Source organism: Paroedura picta, chromosome 2 (assembly GCF_049243985.1).
Source record: "Paroedura picta isolate Pp20150507F chromosome 2, Ppicta_v3.0, whole genome shotgun sequence".
Taxonomy (NCBI): Eukaryota; Metazoa; Chordata; class Lepidosauria; order Squamata; family Gekkonidae; genus Paroedura; species Paroedura picta.
The window spans coordinates 167,754,541-167,773,875 of record NC_135370.1 but is presented as its reverse complement, the minus strand read 5'-3'; the positions used below and the strand labels follow the sequence as shown (position 1 = coordinate 167,773,875).

At 48.0% G+C, this 19,335-nt stretch overlaps 1 protein-coding gene and 1 long non-coding RNA gene across 2 annotated transcripts in view; one reads left to right on the top strand and one right to left on the bottom strand.

Moving 5' to 3' along the window:
- RCOR1 (REST corepressor 1) overlaps positions 1-16,457 on the bottom strand; it is a 164,288-nt gene extending 147,831 nt beyond the window's left edge. Inside the window, 2 exon segments of the mRNA XM_077323738.1 lie at positions 15,745-15,804; positions 15,922-16,457. Of these exon segments, the coding sequence (XP_077179853.1) occupies positions 15,745-15,804; positions 15,922-16,165 (304 nt within the window). The 5' untranslated portion in view covers positions 16,166-16,457.
- Positions 16,458-16,843: 386 nt separating this feature from the next.
- Positions 16,844-19,045, top strand: LOC143828844 (uncharacterized). Its single transcript, XR_013227931.1, has 3 exons — positions 16,844-17,305; positions 18,263-18,346; positions 18,928-19,045. It is a non-coding gene; the product is annotated as an uncharacterized LOC143828844 (long non-coding RNA).
- Positions 19,046-19,335: the final 290 nt, after the last annotated feature.

Below are 19,335 nucleotides of genomic sequence, written 5' to 3'. Positions count from 1 at the left end.
GTAGCGATCCCCAACCTGTGGGCCGCGGACCACATGTGGTCCTTCGACTAATTGGAGGTGGGCCCCGAAGGACGCCTTCTCCCCCCCCCTGGCCCTTTACTTCACCCCCCCCAGCCCTTTACAACACACTTAGGGTGTCATTGTCTCCCATTTCATTGCAGAGAAACAAGCTCAGGGTTCCCACTGATTTGTCATTGTCATGAGTTTAAATTTCCATGAAAATAAAAGGTTCCTTATGTCCATTGTTGTGGCGTGTCTGTATCTTATTTTGAAGGGATGTTTAAACATTACCATAGCGATCAGAGAGTGTTAGGGCAGTGGTTGAGAGTAGAGGAGTAAACTACCTCCCCCCCACCGGGCCTCAGTAAAAGGCGTTGAGTGGTCCCCAGTGATAAAAAGGTTGGGGACCACTGTCCTAGAGGGCACAAACCACCAGCCAAACCAAAAAGCCAAGCTCCCAAGAGTAGTACACCTTGACAAACTGCCCCAGTTTCTCTTCATTTCTAATGCAGGGGTGGCCAAATGGTGGCTCTCTACAAGCAAGGGCTCGTGGTAATCGAAGTCCATGGACATCTGGAGAACCACAGCCTGGCCACCCCTGTCCTAATCATTACCTGTTCTGTAAGTCCACTAAACACAGACAGATAAATCAGTTTGCACAATGAGCAGAAAGGAACAGGCCAGCAACAATGCTTTAGTTCAGTGGTCCCCAACCTTTCTGAGGCTGGGGACCGGCAGGGCATCGGGCCACGCCCGCGCATGCGTGAATGCGCCATGCGCAATCCGCGGCCCGGCCCTGATTCCCTCTCCCCGCCCTCCCGCAGTAAGAAGCTTCCCGGGCCGTAAGCTTGCGGCCTGGGAAGTTTTTTACTACGGGTGGGGGGGCTGGGACAGGGAGCCGCGGCCCGGCGCCATGGCCTTCGCGGCCCGGCCCGCAGGTTGGGGACCACTGCTTTAATTCCTCGGAGGACACAAAAACTCCTCTTCCTTTAGACTTCTCTGCCCAGTGAGGCTGTGTATTGTGGCTGCTACAGTACAGAAGTCATTGGGGTTGCTTGCCTTTGGACGTCAAAGGGTATTGGGGTGGGGGGAGGGTGTTATAAGCGATCTAGAGACCAAGAGAGGGGGGATAACAATAATACTACAAAAATTGAGACCTATAGCACCTTTAAGACCAACAAAGATCTATTCGAGGCACGAGTGCAAGCCTTGAATAAATCTTTGCTGGTCTTAAAGGTGCTATCAGACTCTGATTTTATGGTGCTGCTTCAGACCAACACGGCTACCCACTCCCATCTCCCTTTATTTTGGGGGGAGGAGCGCGTTAGTCCTATGTTGGTAGTTTTCTTTCAGGCGCTCAAACTCTTCTGCCAGGCATTTGGTTGAGGTCAATCGAACCAGCAGTATCGGCTGGACCCCCGCAACCCCTCCTCCCATAGAGATGTGCCCATTAAAGATACCAAGGGGCAATTGGCTGATATGTTAACATTTATATTACCATTGTTGTTATTGTTATGACTGTTACTGCTTCTATCACCACTTCTGCTGTCTATTATTGCATTTATATGGCTGTTCACATTCACAAAGAGAACCTGTTCACGTTCTCTTACCCACCCCCCTCAGATCAGCCGCAAAGGAGGGCAGTGGGTCCATAGGTAGGTAGGTTAATAAATGCCATGCCCCATTTTTCACTACCCGAAGGAGTTCCAAAGTGGCTTATGAACATCTTCTCCTTCCTTTCCCCACAACAGTCCCCTCGCGCAGGTGAGGCTGAAAGCGCTCTGACAGAACAGCCCTAAGAGAACTGTGACTAGCCCACCGTCACCCAGCTGGCTGCACGTGGAGGAAGAATGGGTAATCAAACCCAGTTCTCCAGATGACGGCGCTACTCTTCAACCATGACACCAGGCAGGCAAAAAAAAAATTGTGGCAAGGTAGGTGCTTCCGTGGGTCACTGCTTGCTTCTTCACATACGGACTGAAGCAGTGAGCAGCGACTCCTGAAACCTCATACCCTGCCGGAAATTTGATTGCACTTCGTGTAATGGTGGTGCAAAGTGCCGTAAAGGGGGTTTGAGGCAAGAGACGAACAAGAGTGGTTTGCCATTGCCTGCTGCTGTGTAGTGACCCTGGAGTCACCTGGGTGGTCTCTGTCCAAGTACTAATTAAGACTGACCCTGCTTCGCTTCCAAGGCTGGTCTTGCCCAGACCACCAGGTCAGGTCACTTCTTGTTTGAAACTTGTCGCGAATACGGTATATTCTACTTCCACAATCCGGTTTCTGCATTGCTTACGGCAGTGGTTCTCAGCCTTCCTAATGCTGCAACACCTTGCTTGAATTCTCATCTAATCTGGTAAACTGGTCCTATTGTATTGTTTCTTGGATGCCTTACAATGACTACATTATTCTTCTGTTTCGTAATCTGCCTGGAGTCTCAACAAGAAAGATGGACTATAAAAAAAAAAAATAAAGTACACAATAAAGGAATTGTTCTAGAGCAGGGGTAGTCAACATGTGGTCCTCTAAATGTTCATGGACTACAATTCCCAGCATTTGCTGGCAGGGGCTCATGGGAATTGTAGTCCATGGACATCTGGAGGACCACAGGTCAACTACCCCTGTTCTAGAGCTCTCAGAGAAGGGCAGCAATATAAATTTGAAAAATAAAGTAAGTGGCAGCCCACTGGTATGATTGCCTGCAATGGAGTCATACTGTGCTCAGACTTCTTGTTTTGCTTATAGATTACAGACAAATAGAGCTAATAAAAGCTATGGACTAATCATCAACCCCCCCCCCCCATGGGTGGTTTATATAATGTGCTATTGCAGCCTTTCTCAACTTCTTTTTTAACTTTGAGAAACCCCTGGGACATTTTTCAGGCTTCGAGAAACCCCAGAAATGGTGCAATCGTGCAGAATATGGTTGGGTGGCACAGCTGTGCACATGCCTACCTGGGGCCCCTCCCCTTCTTACACCCTCCAGGACCATCATTGGCCATTTGGGGAGGGGTGGGTGGACTGACAGGACCATATGTGGTCACTTTACTTGATAAATGTTTAACAGGTTTAAAAAATATATTAAAAATTAATTAATTCCCATCCAATCAGGAAACCCTTTCAGGGCTGTCAAGAAACTCCAGGGTTTCACGAAAACCTGGCTGAGAAAGCCTGTGCTATTGGAAGAACTAGTCCCTCCTCACTTTCTGCATCAATAGATGACAAAAGTTAAAGAGTTACTTTACTAACCCAAACCCTACACTCAAAGTGATGTATACATTTCTATTATTATTATTATTATTATATTTGTATACTGCCCCTAATATTGGCACAGGAGGTTCACAACACTAAAATCATATACACAAAGAAATATTACAATAATAAAAAAATCAGTAAAATACAACAGTAAAGTGCAATTTAAAAACCTCATTCCTGCCGCTCCCACCCTCTTCGTTCCCTCTTCTGTCTACCCCAGACTGAAGACGGGTAAATAATGTAAAGCCAAGGAGGAGGAAAATGGAAGGAGGTCCATAAGCTTCAAACGGCCCTGTGTCACAACCATAAAGAAGATTTTTATATCCCGCTTTTCACTGCCCGAAGGAGTCTCAAAGCAGCTTACAATCGCCTTCCCTTTCTCTCCCTACGATAGATACCCTGTGAAGTAGGTGGGGCTGAGAGAGCACTGACAGGACTGCTCTGTGAGAACAGCTCTTATTAGAGCTGTGACAAGCCCAAGGTCACCCAGGTTGCTGCATGCAGAGGAGCAGGGAATCAAGCCCGACTTGCAAAATTAGACACCGCTGCCCTTAACCACTACACCTATGCCCCCCGCAGGGCTCTGCGCTCTGTGAGTGAGAATCTTCTGATCATTCCCGGCCCTAGGGAAGCACGCCTGGCCTCGACCAGGGCCAGGGCCTTTTCGGTCCTGGCCCCCACCTGGTGGAATGAGCTCCCGGGAGAGCTGTGGGCCCTGCGGGACCTTTCAACGTTCCGCAGGGCCTGCAAGACGGAGCTCTTCCGCCAGGTGTATGGTTGAGGCTGGGGCTGCTGGGGTACATCGACTGCTCTCCCCCGGGCTTCTTCTTGAACATCGTTGACCTCCTTCTCCTCCACCCCCCCTTTTTTAGGAAGGGGGGTAGGAAGGGGATATTATTATTGTGCCGCCATGCTGTGACATTTTAAAGTCTTTTAATGGGAGTTTTTAATGGGGTTTTAAGACACTGTAACCCGCCACGAGCCAATAATAATAATAATAATAATAACAACAACAACAACAACAACAACAACAACAACAACAACAACAACAACAACAACAACAACAACAACAACAACAACAACAACAACAACAACAACAACAACAACAACAATAATAATAATAATAATAATAATAATAATAATAAAGATGCACGGCTATATGTCGATATGTTTTTTATACATGTAATTTATTTTTGTATCGACTTTTTAAAAATGATGTTACCCACCCTGAGCCAACTAGGGAAGGGTGAGACTTTATTACTATCATTTTAAAAACGGTAAACAACAGCTATTCAGACTACCAAACCCACCGCTGAGCTGTGACTTCAGTCAGCAGTTTAGATACACCACAAAAAGAGCCAGAAGATAAGGCACTTGGTGACAAGCTACTCCCAAGCAGATAAAAGATTACAGCTTTTTATCCAATTGCCTTTTGTTTTCTCCTTAAAAAGAGAACGGGAACATCTCATCTCCCCAAAAGGGGCAAGATCCTGTTTTTGTGTTTAAGCTTGTAACCCTCCCAGTTTTACCACAAGGGTGTCAGACATTAATTATATAGTTGGGCTTCCCTCAGGTTTCTGACAAGATCTCTGACCAAAAACTCCTGAGAAACTTGGCAGTCATGGGATGAGAGGACGGGATCTTTTATGGATTAGAAACTGGGTACGCGACAGGAAGCAAAGGGCAGGAGAAAATGGACAGTTATCGTAACAGAGGGGAGTAAGCCGTGGATTAGGAGCTCCACAAACTGGGTGAGTGGGCAACAATAGGCCAAAGGTCAGTGTCAGTAAGGGTGAAGTGATGTACAAATCCCAACTTCAAGTATAGGTGAACGGGGTCTGAACTTTATTCATTTACATTTCAACTTCTAGCCTGCCACTCCCAAGTGGCTCGTGGCGGTTCACAAAGAACAATCTCCCCACAATAAAATCTCCATAAAACAACCATTAAAACCCCCCAAGTCATAAGAATTAAAACCTCGATTACAACTGCCCCTCCCACCCCGTGGCTCAACAGGCCTTCTGATACATGTGTCTCAGGGGGAGCCACGATCTCACACATCTATGAGGGGCCCAGATCTTCCTTGCCCTGGCCTCAACCAAAAACCTGGAAGAAAAGCTCAGTTTTGCAGGCCCAGTGGAACTGAGGAAGTTCCAACAAAGCCTGCAGCCTCATACCCTCATACCTATAGTGGAGGACAAGAGAATGATGTAGGCTAGTTTTAGCCCCCACCAAGCCCAAGGTTACCCAGGAGGCTGCATGTGGAGGAGGAGCGGGGAATCAAACCTGTTTCTCCAGATTAGAGGCCGCCACACTTAACCACTACACCAGGGTTGCCCAAGATTGTAGCTCTCCAGATGTCCATGGCCTACAATTCCCATGAACATGCACTGGCAGGGGCTTGTGGGAACTGTAGTCCATGAACATCTGGAGAGTCACAGTCTGGCCACCCCTGCACTACACCAAGCTGGCTCTTGTTGTACAGGCACATCTTGTGTGTTTAATACACGATAGATTTGCAACATTTCAGCCAACAGATACATGTTTCATAATCTGAATTTGCTAGCAGCTGCGGTTTCTTGGACGACATGGGTAGCAAATGTCAGTTACAGCCTGCAAAAACATGCCGAGCAATTGCACCCCAGGAGCCAGGTCATTTACATGAAAACCAGAGGTTTGCATTTAACCCCATACCAAATTAATGAATGCATCTTACCAAGGGATCCTTACAGTGCTTCCAAATAAGTTATTCAAGCTCGGGGCAACCACAGATGCTTTTAAGGACATGAAAGAAATAAGGCCCTTTGAATCAGCCAGCATGCTGTAGTAGTCAAGTGAGTCAAACCGAGGAGCTGCAGGTTCAAATCTTCACTCCACTATGAATGCTTGAATCTCAGTCACTCTCTCGGCCTACTACCTCACAGGGCTGTTGTTGTAAAAATAAAATGGAAGCAGGGAGTATTGCGTCGGAAGTAAGGATGAGCGATTCAGTTCAGAAAAGTCAAAAAGTACTCAAATCAAATGCTGATTTGGGTACTTTTCAGACCTATCTGGGCCAAACCATCCAGCCATGCAATTTAAACGGGCTGAATCAGTGATGACCAAATTGCAATCCAGCCACTTAAAATGGCTCCTCCCCCTTTTTTTGTCAGCAGCACCTGAGAAGGTGAGGGGAGAGAGAACAGTTGCTAATCCTCTCCCCACTACTTGGCACGCCACACTCTCCCCCTCCCCCTCTGTGCTTTCTCAGGCAGCTGAGAAGGGGGAGGGGAATGATGCACCAAATAGCTGATGCTATCACAATAGCTGTTTTATGCACTCTTTAAATGCTCCCCCTTCTTGGGCAAGGAGGTATTTAAAGGGCACCACACCAAACAGCTGATAATAACAGACCAGCTGTTTGGCAGACACTCTGCTTCCTGGGAATTGGGGGAGCATATGCACAAAAAAACAAACCAATACTTTTTTGGATTAAGCCAAATTGATTTGGGTGAATCCAGAACAGTGGGTCATATGTGTGATTTGGACCAAAACCAAAACAGCACGAATTTTGTGTGTATGTGTGCATGCCTAGTTGGAAGACACTATTCTCCATACTTCCAAGAAGAAGAGGGGGGGAATCAACCAAGAGTATAAATGGCCAAATAAAAGCCCAAAGGGCCTTTAGCTATTTCAGTTCATCCAGTGAAAGTAAAATATGGTTCCCGTTTTATGCTTTTCTTGCTCAAACAAACCTCTACGTTTTCAAATCCAGTGGCCAAAAACAGCACACCATGAAAACGTTGGAGAAACAAGTGGTATATATAGATACTAAACAAAAAGGAAGAGCCAGCAGGAAATAGAAGTCAAAATGCCTTTTTTCCCCCCCGGTATAAAATATAGTAGTATTTACAAGAGGAAAGCAATACAAGCAAATATCAGCCTCTTCAGACAGAAAGAACTTTACCACTCCTTAGTAAAGCAGCTACAGAAGAAGAGGCCAGATAACAGTGTATCTGTACAGAAATAAGCCTTCAAGAAACCTGTCCAAGGGTACTGTTGACATCCAATTAGCAAATTTACAGTTTGGAATGAGAACCGCCAAGCAACTAAGGAAACAAGCCAGACTAGGCCTAACACAGAGATTGTCACACAGGGCTTCTTCCCACAGCCGTTCCAAAAGCACTAATCTTTAATCTTAAAAGAGTTAGATTGAGGATCAAGCTGGAAAAAAGGGATTCTCAAAAGCTCACTTTATTTTATTTATACCCCAGACCTGGGGGCCAAGCCCTAAGAGGAAAGGCTGAAGGGCTTTTTCATATGCTCAGCCTGTAGAAGAGAAAGTTGAGAGGGGACATGTTAACTTTTCAAATTCTTAGAGAGCAATCACCTGGAAGGCAGAGAGTGGTTCCTATTGGCAGCAGAGGACAGGACCCACATTAATGGCTTTAAACTATGTGTAGAATGGTACAGGTAGAAATCAAGGAAAAAAGTTTTCACAGAATAGTCCAGCAGTAGAATAGAGGTGGTGAGCTCCCCCTCACTGGCAGTCTTTAAGCAGCGGCTGGACACTTACCCTGCATTGTGCAGATGGCCTGTATGGTCCCTTCCAACTCTATGATTCTACCTTCCTCCCAGGCAAAAACCTCTAAACAGCTAATCTTTTATTTATTTTTATATTTATATTTTTCTTCTCATCCCTGTTGTTCTCACAACAACCCTGTGAGGTGTGATAGGCCCATGGTCACCCAGAGAGTTTCTATGGCAGAGTAGGCATTCAAGCCGGAGTCTCTCAGATCGTACCTCAAACTTCTAACCATTACACCACACCGGCCCCCAACAAAATCCACAGACCCCCCCTAAAGCACAGGGAAATGATCACAAAGATCCTCATTCTTTACTACTTGATCAGAGGAGCATTTACTTGCTTCCTAACAGCAGGCTCATTATGCTAGGGCACCACAGCCTAAATCCGTTGAAATAAATAAGACCTAGACCAAAAAACTGCATAAGACTGCACTCCTACTCTATGCCTCCCTAGGAAGGGATTTCTAACCATATGTCAGATCTAAAAAAGGCTTTTGAAGTCCATGATCTTATGTTCATTCAGCAATGATTAGTGAAGGGTACAATTCAATTCCCAACAATATTTATTCACTTACATCGTGCCTTTCTCCCCAATATTTATTATTATTTATTATTTATTATTTATTGTTTATTATATTCTCCACCACTCTCGAAGCCAGCTCGTGGCAGGTTACACAAATCCATAAAACCAAGTTTTAAAACCCATTAATAGTACATAAAAATAGTTACAATTTCAACAAAGAACATAGCAAAATAAATCTCATCGCCCAACCATACCGTTAGAGGGAGGGAGGAAGGAGGGCCAGATGACCCCAATGTTATGTGACGCTCAATGATGGACAAATAGACAGATAAATAAATAGAGGGGGGCACTTCGATCTTCCTCACTGATCCGGGCCTCAACCATAGACCTGGCTAAAGAGCTCCGTTTTGCAGGCCCTGCGGAACACCGAAAGATCCCGCAGGGCCCGCAGCTCACCCAGGGAGCTCATTCCACCAGGTTGGGGCCAGGACCGAAAAGGCCCTGGCCCTGGTCAAGGCCAGGCGTGCTTCCCATGGGCCGGGAATAGAGGCCAAAAGCAGCTTACAGCGTTCTCCGCTCTATTTTATCCTCACAACCACCCTGTGAGGTTGGCTCAATGTTACAATGTGACCTTCCACAGCAGAGCAAGACCTTGTACCTGGATCTCCCAAATTATAGTCCAACACTCACACGACCCTGGTCCTCTAGAATTTATTAATGCAAGTAAATAACTCATGGTTGGTTGTAAAAGAAATGGGTATGTCACTACATCTAGGTATAATGTGATCACTGGACGAAAGGCTAATGTTAGGAATATGGAGAAACAGAATGGTTTCCAGTTGGCAGAAGTGTCAGACAAAGATGCATTTTATCTCTGTCGGTTCAATCTATATGCAGTACACATCGTAAAGAAAGCTGGATTTGTTTAGGTGGTGGTAAGAGCGGAAACTAGTAGAAGAACATTAACCTGAGATATGCAGGTGACACCACATTACTGGCAGAAAACAGTGAATACATGAAACTGCTAGTAATGAAGGTGAAAGGAGAATGTGCAAAGGATTACAGCTAAACATGAAGAGGACCAAAGTAATAACTGCTGGAAAAATACACAGCTTTAAGGTAAACAAAGAAACTGAAATTGTTCAGGGTTTTCTATTCCGTGATTCCATTATCAACCTGCAACCAAGAAATTAGAAGGAGATGAAAACTGGGGAGGGGCAGTTATGAAGAAGCTGGAAAACATTCTGAAGTGTGATATGTCGATGATTACCAAGGTCAAGTTAATTAATGTCATAGTATTCCCCATTATTGTGTATGGTCAATGAAAGTTGGTCGAGGGAGAAAAATGCTTCATTTGAAATGAGGCATTGGGATAGAAGTTTACGGATATCATGGGCCGCCAAAAAGATCAAAGCAAGCCTGAATTCTCCCTAGAAATGAAAATTACTAATCTGGGGCTATTGTACTTTAAAGGTAAAGGTATCCCCTGTGCAAGCACCGAGTCATGTCTGACCCTTGGGGTGACGCCCTCTAGTGTTTTCTTGGCAGACTCAACGCGGGGTGGTTTGCCAGTGCCTTCCCCAGTCATTACCGTTTACCCCCCAGCAAGCTGGGTACTCATTTTACCGACCTCGGAAGGATGGAAGGCTGAGTCAACCTTGAGCCGGCTGCTGGGATTGAACTCCCAGCCTCACGGGCAAAGCTTTCAGACGGCTGCCTTACCACTCTGCGCCACAAGAGGCTCTTTGCGCCACAAGGCTCTTTGCGCCACATTGTACTTTAGTCACATTATTAATCATTGGAAAAGACAATCATGCTGGGAAAAGTTAAGACAGAACGAAAAGCAGAAGTCTCAACATGAGAGGGATTGGTTTACAAGACCTTTTGGAGGTCACTAATTCATGTAAGTCAGAACCAACTTGACAACACTCAACACACACACACATAACTCACTGCTGCACAATGAATCTCTCTCTGCTCGATTTCCCCATAGTACTATTTCAATCCTGTATATATTTGGGCTCCACATGGGACAAGAACTAATATACTGCCACGTTTTTCACTGCATGGGCCTATTCACAAGTTAGGAGAGGGTTCCCTCCTTAGAATTTATGGAGATATATGGTATTCCCAGTTGCAATGTATGGCTGTGAAAGTTGGACCATAAGGAAGGCCGAGCGTCAAAGAATTGAGGCTTTTGAACTCTGGTGCTGGAGAAGACTCTTGCGAGTCCCTTGGACTGCAAGGCGAACAAACCGGTCAGTTCTAGAGGAGATCAGCCCTGACTGGTCCTTAGAAGGCCAGATCCTGAAGATGAAACTCAAATCCTTTGGCCACCTCATGAGAAGGAAGGACTCCCTGGAGAAGAGCCTAATGCTGGGAGCGATCGAGGGCAAAAGAAGAAGGGGACGACAGAGAATGAGGTGGCTGGATGGAGTCACTGAAGCAGTCGGTGCAAACTTAAATGGACTCCGGGGAATGGTAGAGGACAGGAAGGCCCGGAGGATCATTGTGCATGGGGTCGCGATGTGTCGGACACGACTTCGCACCTAACAACAATATATATATATACACATACATACATACATATATGTATTACAATATACAACTACCAGAGATAGCTTGGTATAATGGTTAAGAGTGGTGGCTTCTAATCTGGCAAGCCATGTTCCTCCCCATGCAGCCAGGTGGTTGAGCTAGTCACAGTCTTGATAAGAGTTGTTTCCACAGAGCAGTTCTCTTAGAGCTCTCTCAGCCTCACCTACCTGACAGGGTATCTGCTGTGGGGAGAGGGAGGGAAGGCAATTGTAAGCCACTTTGAGATTCCTTTGTGTAGTGAAAAGTGGGGTATAAAAGCCAAGTCTTCTTCTTACCATTGTAAAACTTCACTTAATGCAACTCATGAAGCAGGCTCCAGCCCAGCCCAGTGTGAGCTGCAACCAAGAGGCCAGGGCACCTCGTGATTTTGGCTCAATCAACATGTAGGTTGGCTTAAAGTGTGGTTATAGGACTAGGCAAGGTGAAATTCCGCTGGGGCTATTTCTAGGGTTTTAGCTATTATTGTAAGCCATCTTGAACCATGAAGAAAATGTTTTAATTAATACCTAAATCAGGGGTAGTCAAGCTGCAGCCCTCCAGATGTCCATGGACTACAGTACCCATGAGCCCCTGCCAGCAAACTACCCCTGCTACCAAGATTGTGAAGTTTCAAGCTCCTGAGAAGGCCTTAACAGACGGCAGTCGAGCAAGAGTCACCAAATGCATCTACACACCCTATGTTTATGTTCCATCATTAAAAAAATCACTCCAGGTTAAGTGACAAAGCTGGGGGGGAGGGGTGTCTAGTTTTTAGAAATCAGCATCAAAATTGTAGGCACCTTAGAAATAAAGTGCCTGGGATTCCTTCCTAGCCCCAATTTAATAAACTGCTACCTTAATGTTTCAGGGAAACACTCAGACAATACCTTGAAAAGGTATTGCTGACATTCAAGGGCCCAAGTGCTTCTGGGAAGGTTTCATTTGACATTTCTGACATTTGCATGAGTTAAACAGCACCTCAGTGTCGGGTTGTACGGAGTAGTTTTGACAGTTCTGTCCTCCAATTAGTACAGAGCTTTATTAGGAGGAGGGTGGGCTGAAAATGAAAACTTCAAGGAGGATAAAAGGTGGCCCGTGAGTTTCCATTGACCGGAGCTCTAAAAGGGACATTTGTAAGTGAAGCGGATTTCATTTGACTCTCGCAAAACAGGCTTACAGGCCGAACTCTTTTCTTAAATGAAAGGAGAGGAGAAGACAGACAGAAAAAAGAAAAAATCCCACCCTCTATGCATGCAGCCTCTTGCATCTCAGTAGCAGGAATCACTGGACCAAGGCCAAATTTGCAACCTGCAAGCCAGTGGGGGAATTTCACTTCTCACACAAGTATTTCATTTATAACCATCGGATTCTCAAAACACCGTGATTAAAATATTAGAATTTCTAACAAGACCCCAGTTCAAGTCTTAAAATAAGCACAGGCTTTTATTCTGCTACGCCAACACAAAGAATGTACAGGAATGATAAATGCACAGTCTCCAATCTCACCTAAACACAGAAGCATATGCTAGCAGATTGCATTATGGGAGCTGCTTCCACAGGGCCTAGCCACATGCATCCATATTGGTTGGGAGAGCAGCATGGAAATTAACCATGTGGGAAACTTCACCACTTCACAGGCCCGTTCTACCGAGGTTCCACTCACAGATGTTACGAGAACAATGGAAGTAAAGCATCTTTCATGCAACAAATAAACCGAATTGCATCTTCATCTGTAACAACACACCATTTTAGCCAAACAAGTTTGTAAACAACTTGAGGCTCCGGGGGAAGACAAAGATTTCCGCACTCAACTTTAACGGCACATCTTAGGCCTGAAGGGAAGCTACGAGAGACAGAGAGACAGTTTGTCGGTGTCTCAAACAGCTTTACTTTTTTTGGGACTGCAGACATTGCCTAACCAGTTACTAGGGCATGAGCAGACATAAGCCACAAACTATCTACCCCGTCCAAGTGAAGCTTAAAATCTGCCATTAGAGGCAGTAGTCACCTGCTGTATCACCAAAAGCCATTTTAGTATGTGCTGCTAAGAAGTCTGGACTACTAAACTACTAAACACAGGAGTGGGGAGCAATATATATATATATATTTTTTTAAAGAGATCACCCCTTACATAAAAAGGGCGACTTCACCCAAAAGGAGTTTCCTGCATGGAAGTTAACCCCAATAAATCCCCCTTGGTGTCACTTAAAGGTAAAGGTATCCCCTGTGCAAGCACCGAGTCATGTCTGACCCTTGGGGTGACGCCCTCTAGCGTTTTCATGGCAGACTCAATACGGGGTGGTTTGCCAGTGCCTTCCCCAATCATTACCGTTTACCCCCCAGGAAGCTAGGTCCTCATTTTACCGACCTCGGAAGGATGGAAGGCTGAGTCAACCTTGAGTCGGCTGATGGGATCGAACTCCCAGCCTCATGGGCAGAGCTTTCAGACTGCATGTCGGCTGCCTTACCACCCTGCGCCACAAGAGGCTTTTTGGTGTTACTTACATACCCTTATTTTGCCAAGCCTACACAGAACAGGAAATCATCTTCCCCACATGGGCATTTGCACACAATCATACATGGCGAACAGATGTGTGCATGTTCAGCACGCCATCCGTGACAAGTGGGAATCATGCATCACATGCAGACAAATAAGGCTTGCATCCATAAGTGACAGGCCAGGGAAGAGAAAAACATTATAAACATCCAGTTACGCTTAAAAATATGGCAACTGTTGGAAGGCAGCCTTGTTATATAGTTTCCATTCACTGGGCATTTTATTCCACACATCTCAGTAGTTCTTACAACAATGTAAGCTTTTTATACCTGAAAACTGCAGGGAGAGGGTAGTTGGACAGAACCCAACTTATGTAAGACTTTATGTGCTCCCCGACCTTTTCCTGTTAGCTCTCTGCTAGTACCCCAAGCACTCTAACCAAAATGTTCTCCCAGCACCATCATGTTTCTAGCAAGTTTGTAGCTAAAGACAAGATTTGAACTGGAGGCTTTCTGAGGGGCAACGCTTCTGCAGTTTTACATCATGTCCAATCACGCAAACAGCAACTGGGAGGAGCTGGAAGGAGCTGGAAGGGAGGAAGAATCCTTAAGGGCAAGCAGTTCAGGGTCACACTACGGAAATGATGTGCTTTGTGAAGTCTATGAAGGAGCAAATCTTCTGGTGTCAACACAAAGAGTTGGGGGGGGGGGACAGAAGACTCTTATTAACTTAGTCCTACGCAAAACTCACTTGTGATGCTGGAACGAGAAACGGCTGAGAACTTTAAAAACACGGCAATAAACTTCAGCGACAAAGAAACAGTGCTCAGGTTTTGAAAATGAGGAAGTGAACCCCCTCTGTTTAAAAAAAAAAAAAAAAACCCTAGCCAAGCATGACTCTCCCACATACACACAGAGCCCGATTTTCTTAGTTCGCTCACAGTAATACTTGGATTCCTTTGTTTGCTCAGTTTCCTCGTTTTAAATCGAGCCTGCCGAAAACTGATTCACAGGGGACACTAAACACATGGAGAAGTCCATTCTCCTTCTCTCCCCGTCACCCCACAACTAGAGTAACAGATGATTTCAAGACATCGGTCCACCCGGAGGTGACAGGAATGCCCGCTTTCTGTTATTGGCACTTGCACCAGATATTCCAGCACGGAGAAAAAGGCATTCTAAACCTCTCCCAGCTGACTGTCTCTTGCTGCTCCAATCCTGGCTTCTTGTTTTGTCCCCCAGTCACCCAAGTGTCCTCCTGGAATGACTTTATTATTATTATTATTATAATCTATTCTCCTCCTCTCCTCTCCACGCTCCACTCACCCTAAAATTTGTCAGGAGGGTGAGAGGAAGAGGTAGGTTGGGGGGGGGGACACCCCAGCCTCCCCCTCCCAGCGCCATTCAAAAATAAAATCCAATTAGATCAACCACTAATTCTTTTAAGTAATTTGATTTAGGTCAATTGCATCTAAAATAATTGATTTGGGGGCAGGGGGGAGGGAGGCAGAGAGGAGGAGTCTGCGGGAGTAGACTGGCACGGATTCCCATAAAGGGACAGCGTCTCTTTCCTGCCTTCTCTGCCAATGTGAATATGAACATACTAGCCACACCTGAAAGCAAGGTTTGGGGGGGGGGAGTCAAGAGAATAATCCTGACTCTTCTTGACTAGATGGGAGTCACTTCTCTCCCCCTGCCCCCCCCCCCAAAAAGAACCCCACTTACGTTGGGAAAACACAAAAAGAGGCACATCAAAGAACGTACTTTTAATGAGATTTCACAAAGGGAAGTAAAACCCGAGAATCTCTCCTCTTCCACTCCCCCCCCCCCCCAGCATGTTGGCACCTTCCCCAAACACGTTTCCCTCTCCACCGGCAACCCCCCCCCCTTTACTCCTTGCTGCTCTTGTTTTTTTTATCAAGGTGTGGGGGCAGGACACTCTCTCCGAGAGGGGGGAGTTGCCCCCTCCCCGCTTCTTTACAATCGCCTTACACCCCGAGTCCTAAAAATAGGAATAAAGTGCTCTAATCCTCCCCACCCCGCCACCAAAACGCGACCCATGAGCCTCGAGGACGACCGTCCAAAGACCTGAGAAGCTCTCCCCCGCCTCGTGCGTGATTACACGAGAGTAAACCCCACTGAACGCAGCGGGGCTGACTTCCGAGGACAAACTCCGAGGGTCGGCCCGGGCAAGAGACACCGAGCCGCGAGGGCAGCGCCCGCTGGCAGAGCCGAAGCTCTCCGGAAAGAAAAGTCCTGCAGGCAGGCAGGCAGGCAGGCACTGAAAGGCTACATTTCTCCATTCGGGGATTTCTCCCCAATGGCCTTACCGGGATCGAAGTCGGGCACGACCGCCTGGTACTGGGCTCCCACTCTCATGCCGCCTCCCCCTGCAAGAAAATAAAGACTTTGGAGGGCTGGGCAAGAACAGGGGGGCCAAGTTGGGGTAGCCTCGCGGTCTCTCTCCCCTCCCCTCCGGCCCCCATTGTCCCCGCGGGCGTCCTCACCGTGCTCCTCGTCGCTGGACGATCCCGAGCTGCCTTCTTCCCACGAGTTGGTGCTGCTGCTATTCCCATTAGGCGCTGCTGCCGCCGCCGCCGCCGCCGCCAAACTTTTGGGGTTCCCATTGTTACTGTGGGCAGCCCCGGCGGCGGCAGAGGCGTTGCTCGAAGCGCCCGCCGCGCCGCTGGCATTGTTCCTGCCCCGTCTTTTCCCCGAGACCTCTGCGCCCTTCTCGATCATGGCTGGCATGGGGAGGGGACGGGAAGGGGGCGCAGAAAGTCAAGGCAAAGCGAGATCCGAGCGCGAAATCTGCGCGGGGGGGGGGGGAGATCGCAGAAAGGCTTTTCTATAGATACAGAAGAAGAAGAAAAAACTAGAGGGGGGGGAGAGAGAGAGAGAGAGAAAGAAGGAAGGGGCGAAGCAGCTGGGAAGAGCCGGCCGCTTGCCAAGCCCGGCCGCCCCCCTCTTCCTCCTCCCCCTCCGCTGCCCCCTGGCGCAGTTGCAGTTTTAAATTCCCTGCGCCCAGCCCCAGCCTCGAACTTTGAGGCTCATCCCGCCCTTTGCACTTCCCTGCGCCGGGACTGAAGCTCTGTCAACCTGAGCTGCTAGCCTGCCCACGGGCCCGCCCCCCGCGCGCTCCCATTGGCCGCCCCCACATTTTGGGAAGCCGTCCTCCCGCCTCATAGGCTCCCCGCCCTTGTCCGTCAAGGCCGCCCGGCGCTTCCGTTTGCCAGGTTAGGTGGAGGCGTATCGCCTGCTCTCTACGTGGTTGGGGGAAGCGAGCGGGGCGAATCCGACGCCCAATGAGACAGCTCGTTCCGTCAGGGCTACATTGTAGCCGGAGAGGGGGGAAAGAGACCGGGGAAAGAGAGGAGGGGGGGGGGGGTCGTAGTTGGGGCGCTCGCTGCCCCAGGAGGAACGGGCCAAGGCGCAAAGCCAGCGGAGGCGCCAGGGCGCGGGACGTGGGGCGCACGAGCCAGTGCTGCTCGCCTTTCTCCCCCTCCACACACACGCGCGCGCGCGCGCAGGCTTCCCCCCTCAGACAGAAAGAGTAGCTTGGGACTATTTTTCTCCGCCGCCCCCCCCCCGCCTTCCTCCTTGGCGGAGGGTTACCGGAGACACGCCGCACAGTTTGAATGGAATAGCCATACAAAGAAAAGAGACAAGTCTGCGACCCGCCAAGTCCTCGCGGGCTGCCTCCTTTTCTTTCCCACTCGGGCGCGCGGAAAGTGCTGCGCTGCGCTGCCTTCCTCGCCGCCGGGAAAGTGGAACTCCGCTTAGTCGGAGGAAGGGAAACGGGGGGGAGACACCGTCGGGATTTGGCTGGGAGTTTGCAAGCGAATCGGGGCGCGAGAGTGGAGGGGGACGCCCGTCTCTCTCGCTCCCCAGGTGAGGCAACTTCCCAGGAAATGTCGCCCGGGCAGGACACGGCGGGCGACAGAATCACGCGGCTCGGCCGCTTCCCGCTGGCCCCGAAGGCGATTCCCGATGCCTCTTCCCACCCCATGCGCGGAGAGCGAGCCAAAATCGGCCCTCTTCGACCGCGGGATGTCTGTCTGTGGATTTCAAGCTGTATTCAACATTCGTCCCGATGGAAAGGAGGCTTTGCTCGTCCCCCGTCCACGCTTCTCTTTCCCCAGAGGAGGAGGAGGAGGAAGAAGGGGGGGAGAGAGATGGAGGCTGAGGGAGAGAACTTGTCAACATCTAACCATTTTCCCCCCCACATGAGGAAGGAGGAGAAGAGAGGCAGCCCTTGAAGAGTTTTGTGGGATTGGAGTTTGGGCTTGCTGGAGCCGGGGATCTTTTTGATCTTCAAGGCCTGCTTTTCTTCCTGGCTGAGGAAACCAAGAAGATACAACCCTGGAGTTCCTTCCAAGCCACATTGCACAAGCTACAAGGACAGATGGGGAGTTAAAGTGCTAGAGTTTGATGAATCGCAGTAGGCCCGATCCAGGAGCTGCCGCAGCAGTTTGCTCCTAGAACTGTTTACTTAGGAGTGAGTCCCACCGAAGTCTATGAATTTGCCAGTCTGGTGTCTCAATATTTGCAAGCAGGATTGCAACCCCAAAATAATGGCAGGGTTGGGACAATCTGCTTTGGTAACGCGGAAGTTTCCTCAGCTGCCCTGCTTATGGATGATGAATTGTTTTAATGGCTTGAGGCTTTATATATTGATGATTTATTATCTAAAGTCTGGCTTTGAAGAGGCAGGATGGAAATAAAACCAAATAAAAAAGTCTCAGAGCAAGTGACTTCTGCTGTATGGGCAGCTGATGTGGTGACGTAGTTACAGTATCTGCCAAAGATCTGGCTGCCCCAGGTTCAAATCTCCATTCTGCCTGCCAGGTAACCTTGAGGGATTGAGATGCTCTCGGCCTAACCTACCTCGCAGGGTTGTTGTGAAGGCAAAATAGAAGAAAGGGGAATTAGGTAAGCCACTCTGTAAAACTGAAATATTCAAGAGGGTTTTTCTGTGCAGGTAATAGGGTTTCATTTCATAAAACTATTGCTTGGGTACTATGATTACAGATTGCAGCCCATACTGTGATATATAGGTTACTAGTAATCAAGCCCGCTGTATCTAAATACAGCGGGCGCTAGACCAGGGAGCCCCCGGCCATCGCGCGGAGCGCAGCCGCCGAGGGCTCCCTTGCCCTCAAGGAAGCAACTGCGAGCCGTGCTCCGCGTGGCTCACAGTTGCTTCCTTGTCAGCAGGCTGGGAATCGGCCAGGCCAATCGGCAGGCGCTTCGCGATGGTCTGTCCGGATTGGCCCCTTCCTCATCACGGACAAAGCCCTCCCCCCAAGGGCTTAATGGATTATTTAGTCTGCGGCTCCGCAAGCGTGTTATGGATTGTAAGTCCAGTCCTTTTTATGTAACTTCTTTACTGCTTTAATGTGAAACAGGAATACCTTGTACTTACAGTTCTTCCTGGTGGTTCCGTATGAGAAAGGTGGTTGATAAGTGTAATGTAAATAAAGCTATTAAAATTATATATTTGTTGTTGTTAGGTACAAGTCGTGTCCGACCCATCGCGACCCCATGGACAATGATCCTCCAGGCCTTCCTGTCCTCTACCATTCCCCGGAGTCCATTTAAGCTCGCATCGACTGCTTCGGTGACTCCATCCAGCCATCTCATTCTGTTGTATAAATGAACTAAATAAAAACAAAATTCTTGCTTCCTGTTCCCAGACTAGTATTCTGAGCAGTGGGTCTCCAACCAAGTTGAAGCTATGGATTTTTCTTCATTCTACATAGTTAAACCCTGGATTTCCCTCCAGTAGAGAGCCAAAGTAACTTACAACGTTGTTCTCCTCCTCCTCTATTTCATCTCCCAACAAGAACCCTGTGAGGTTGGTTTGGCTGAGGAAGAGAGAGGCTGGCTCAATGTCACCCAATTCTCTGTGCCAGTCCTGC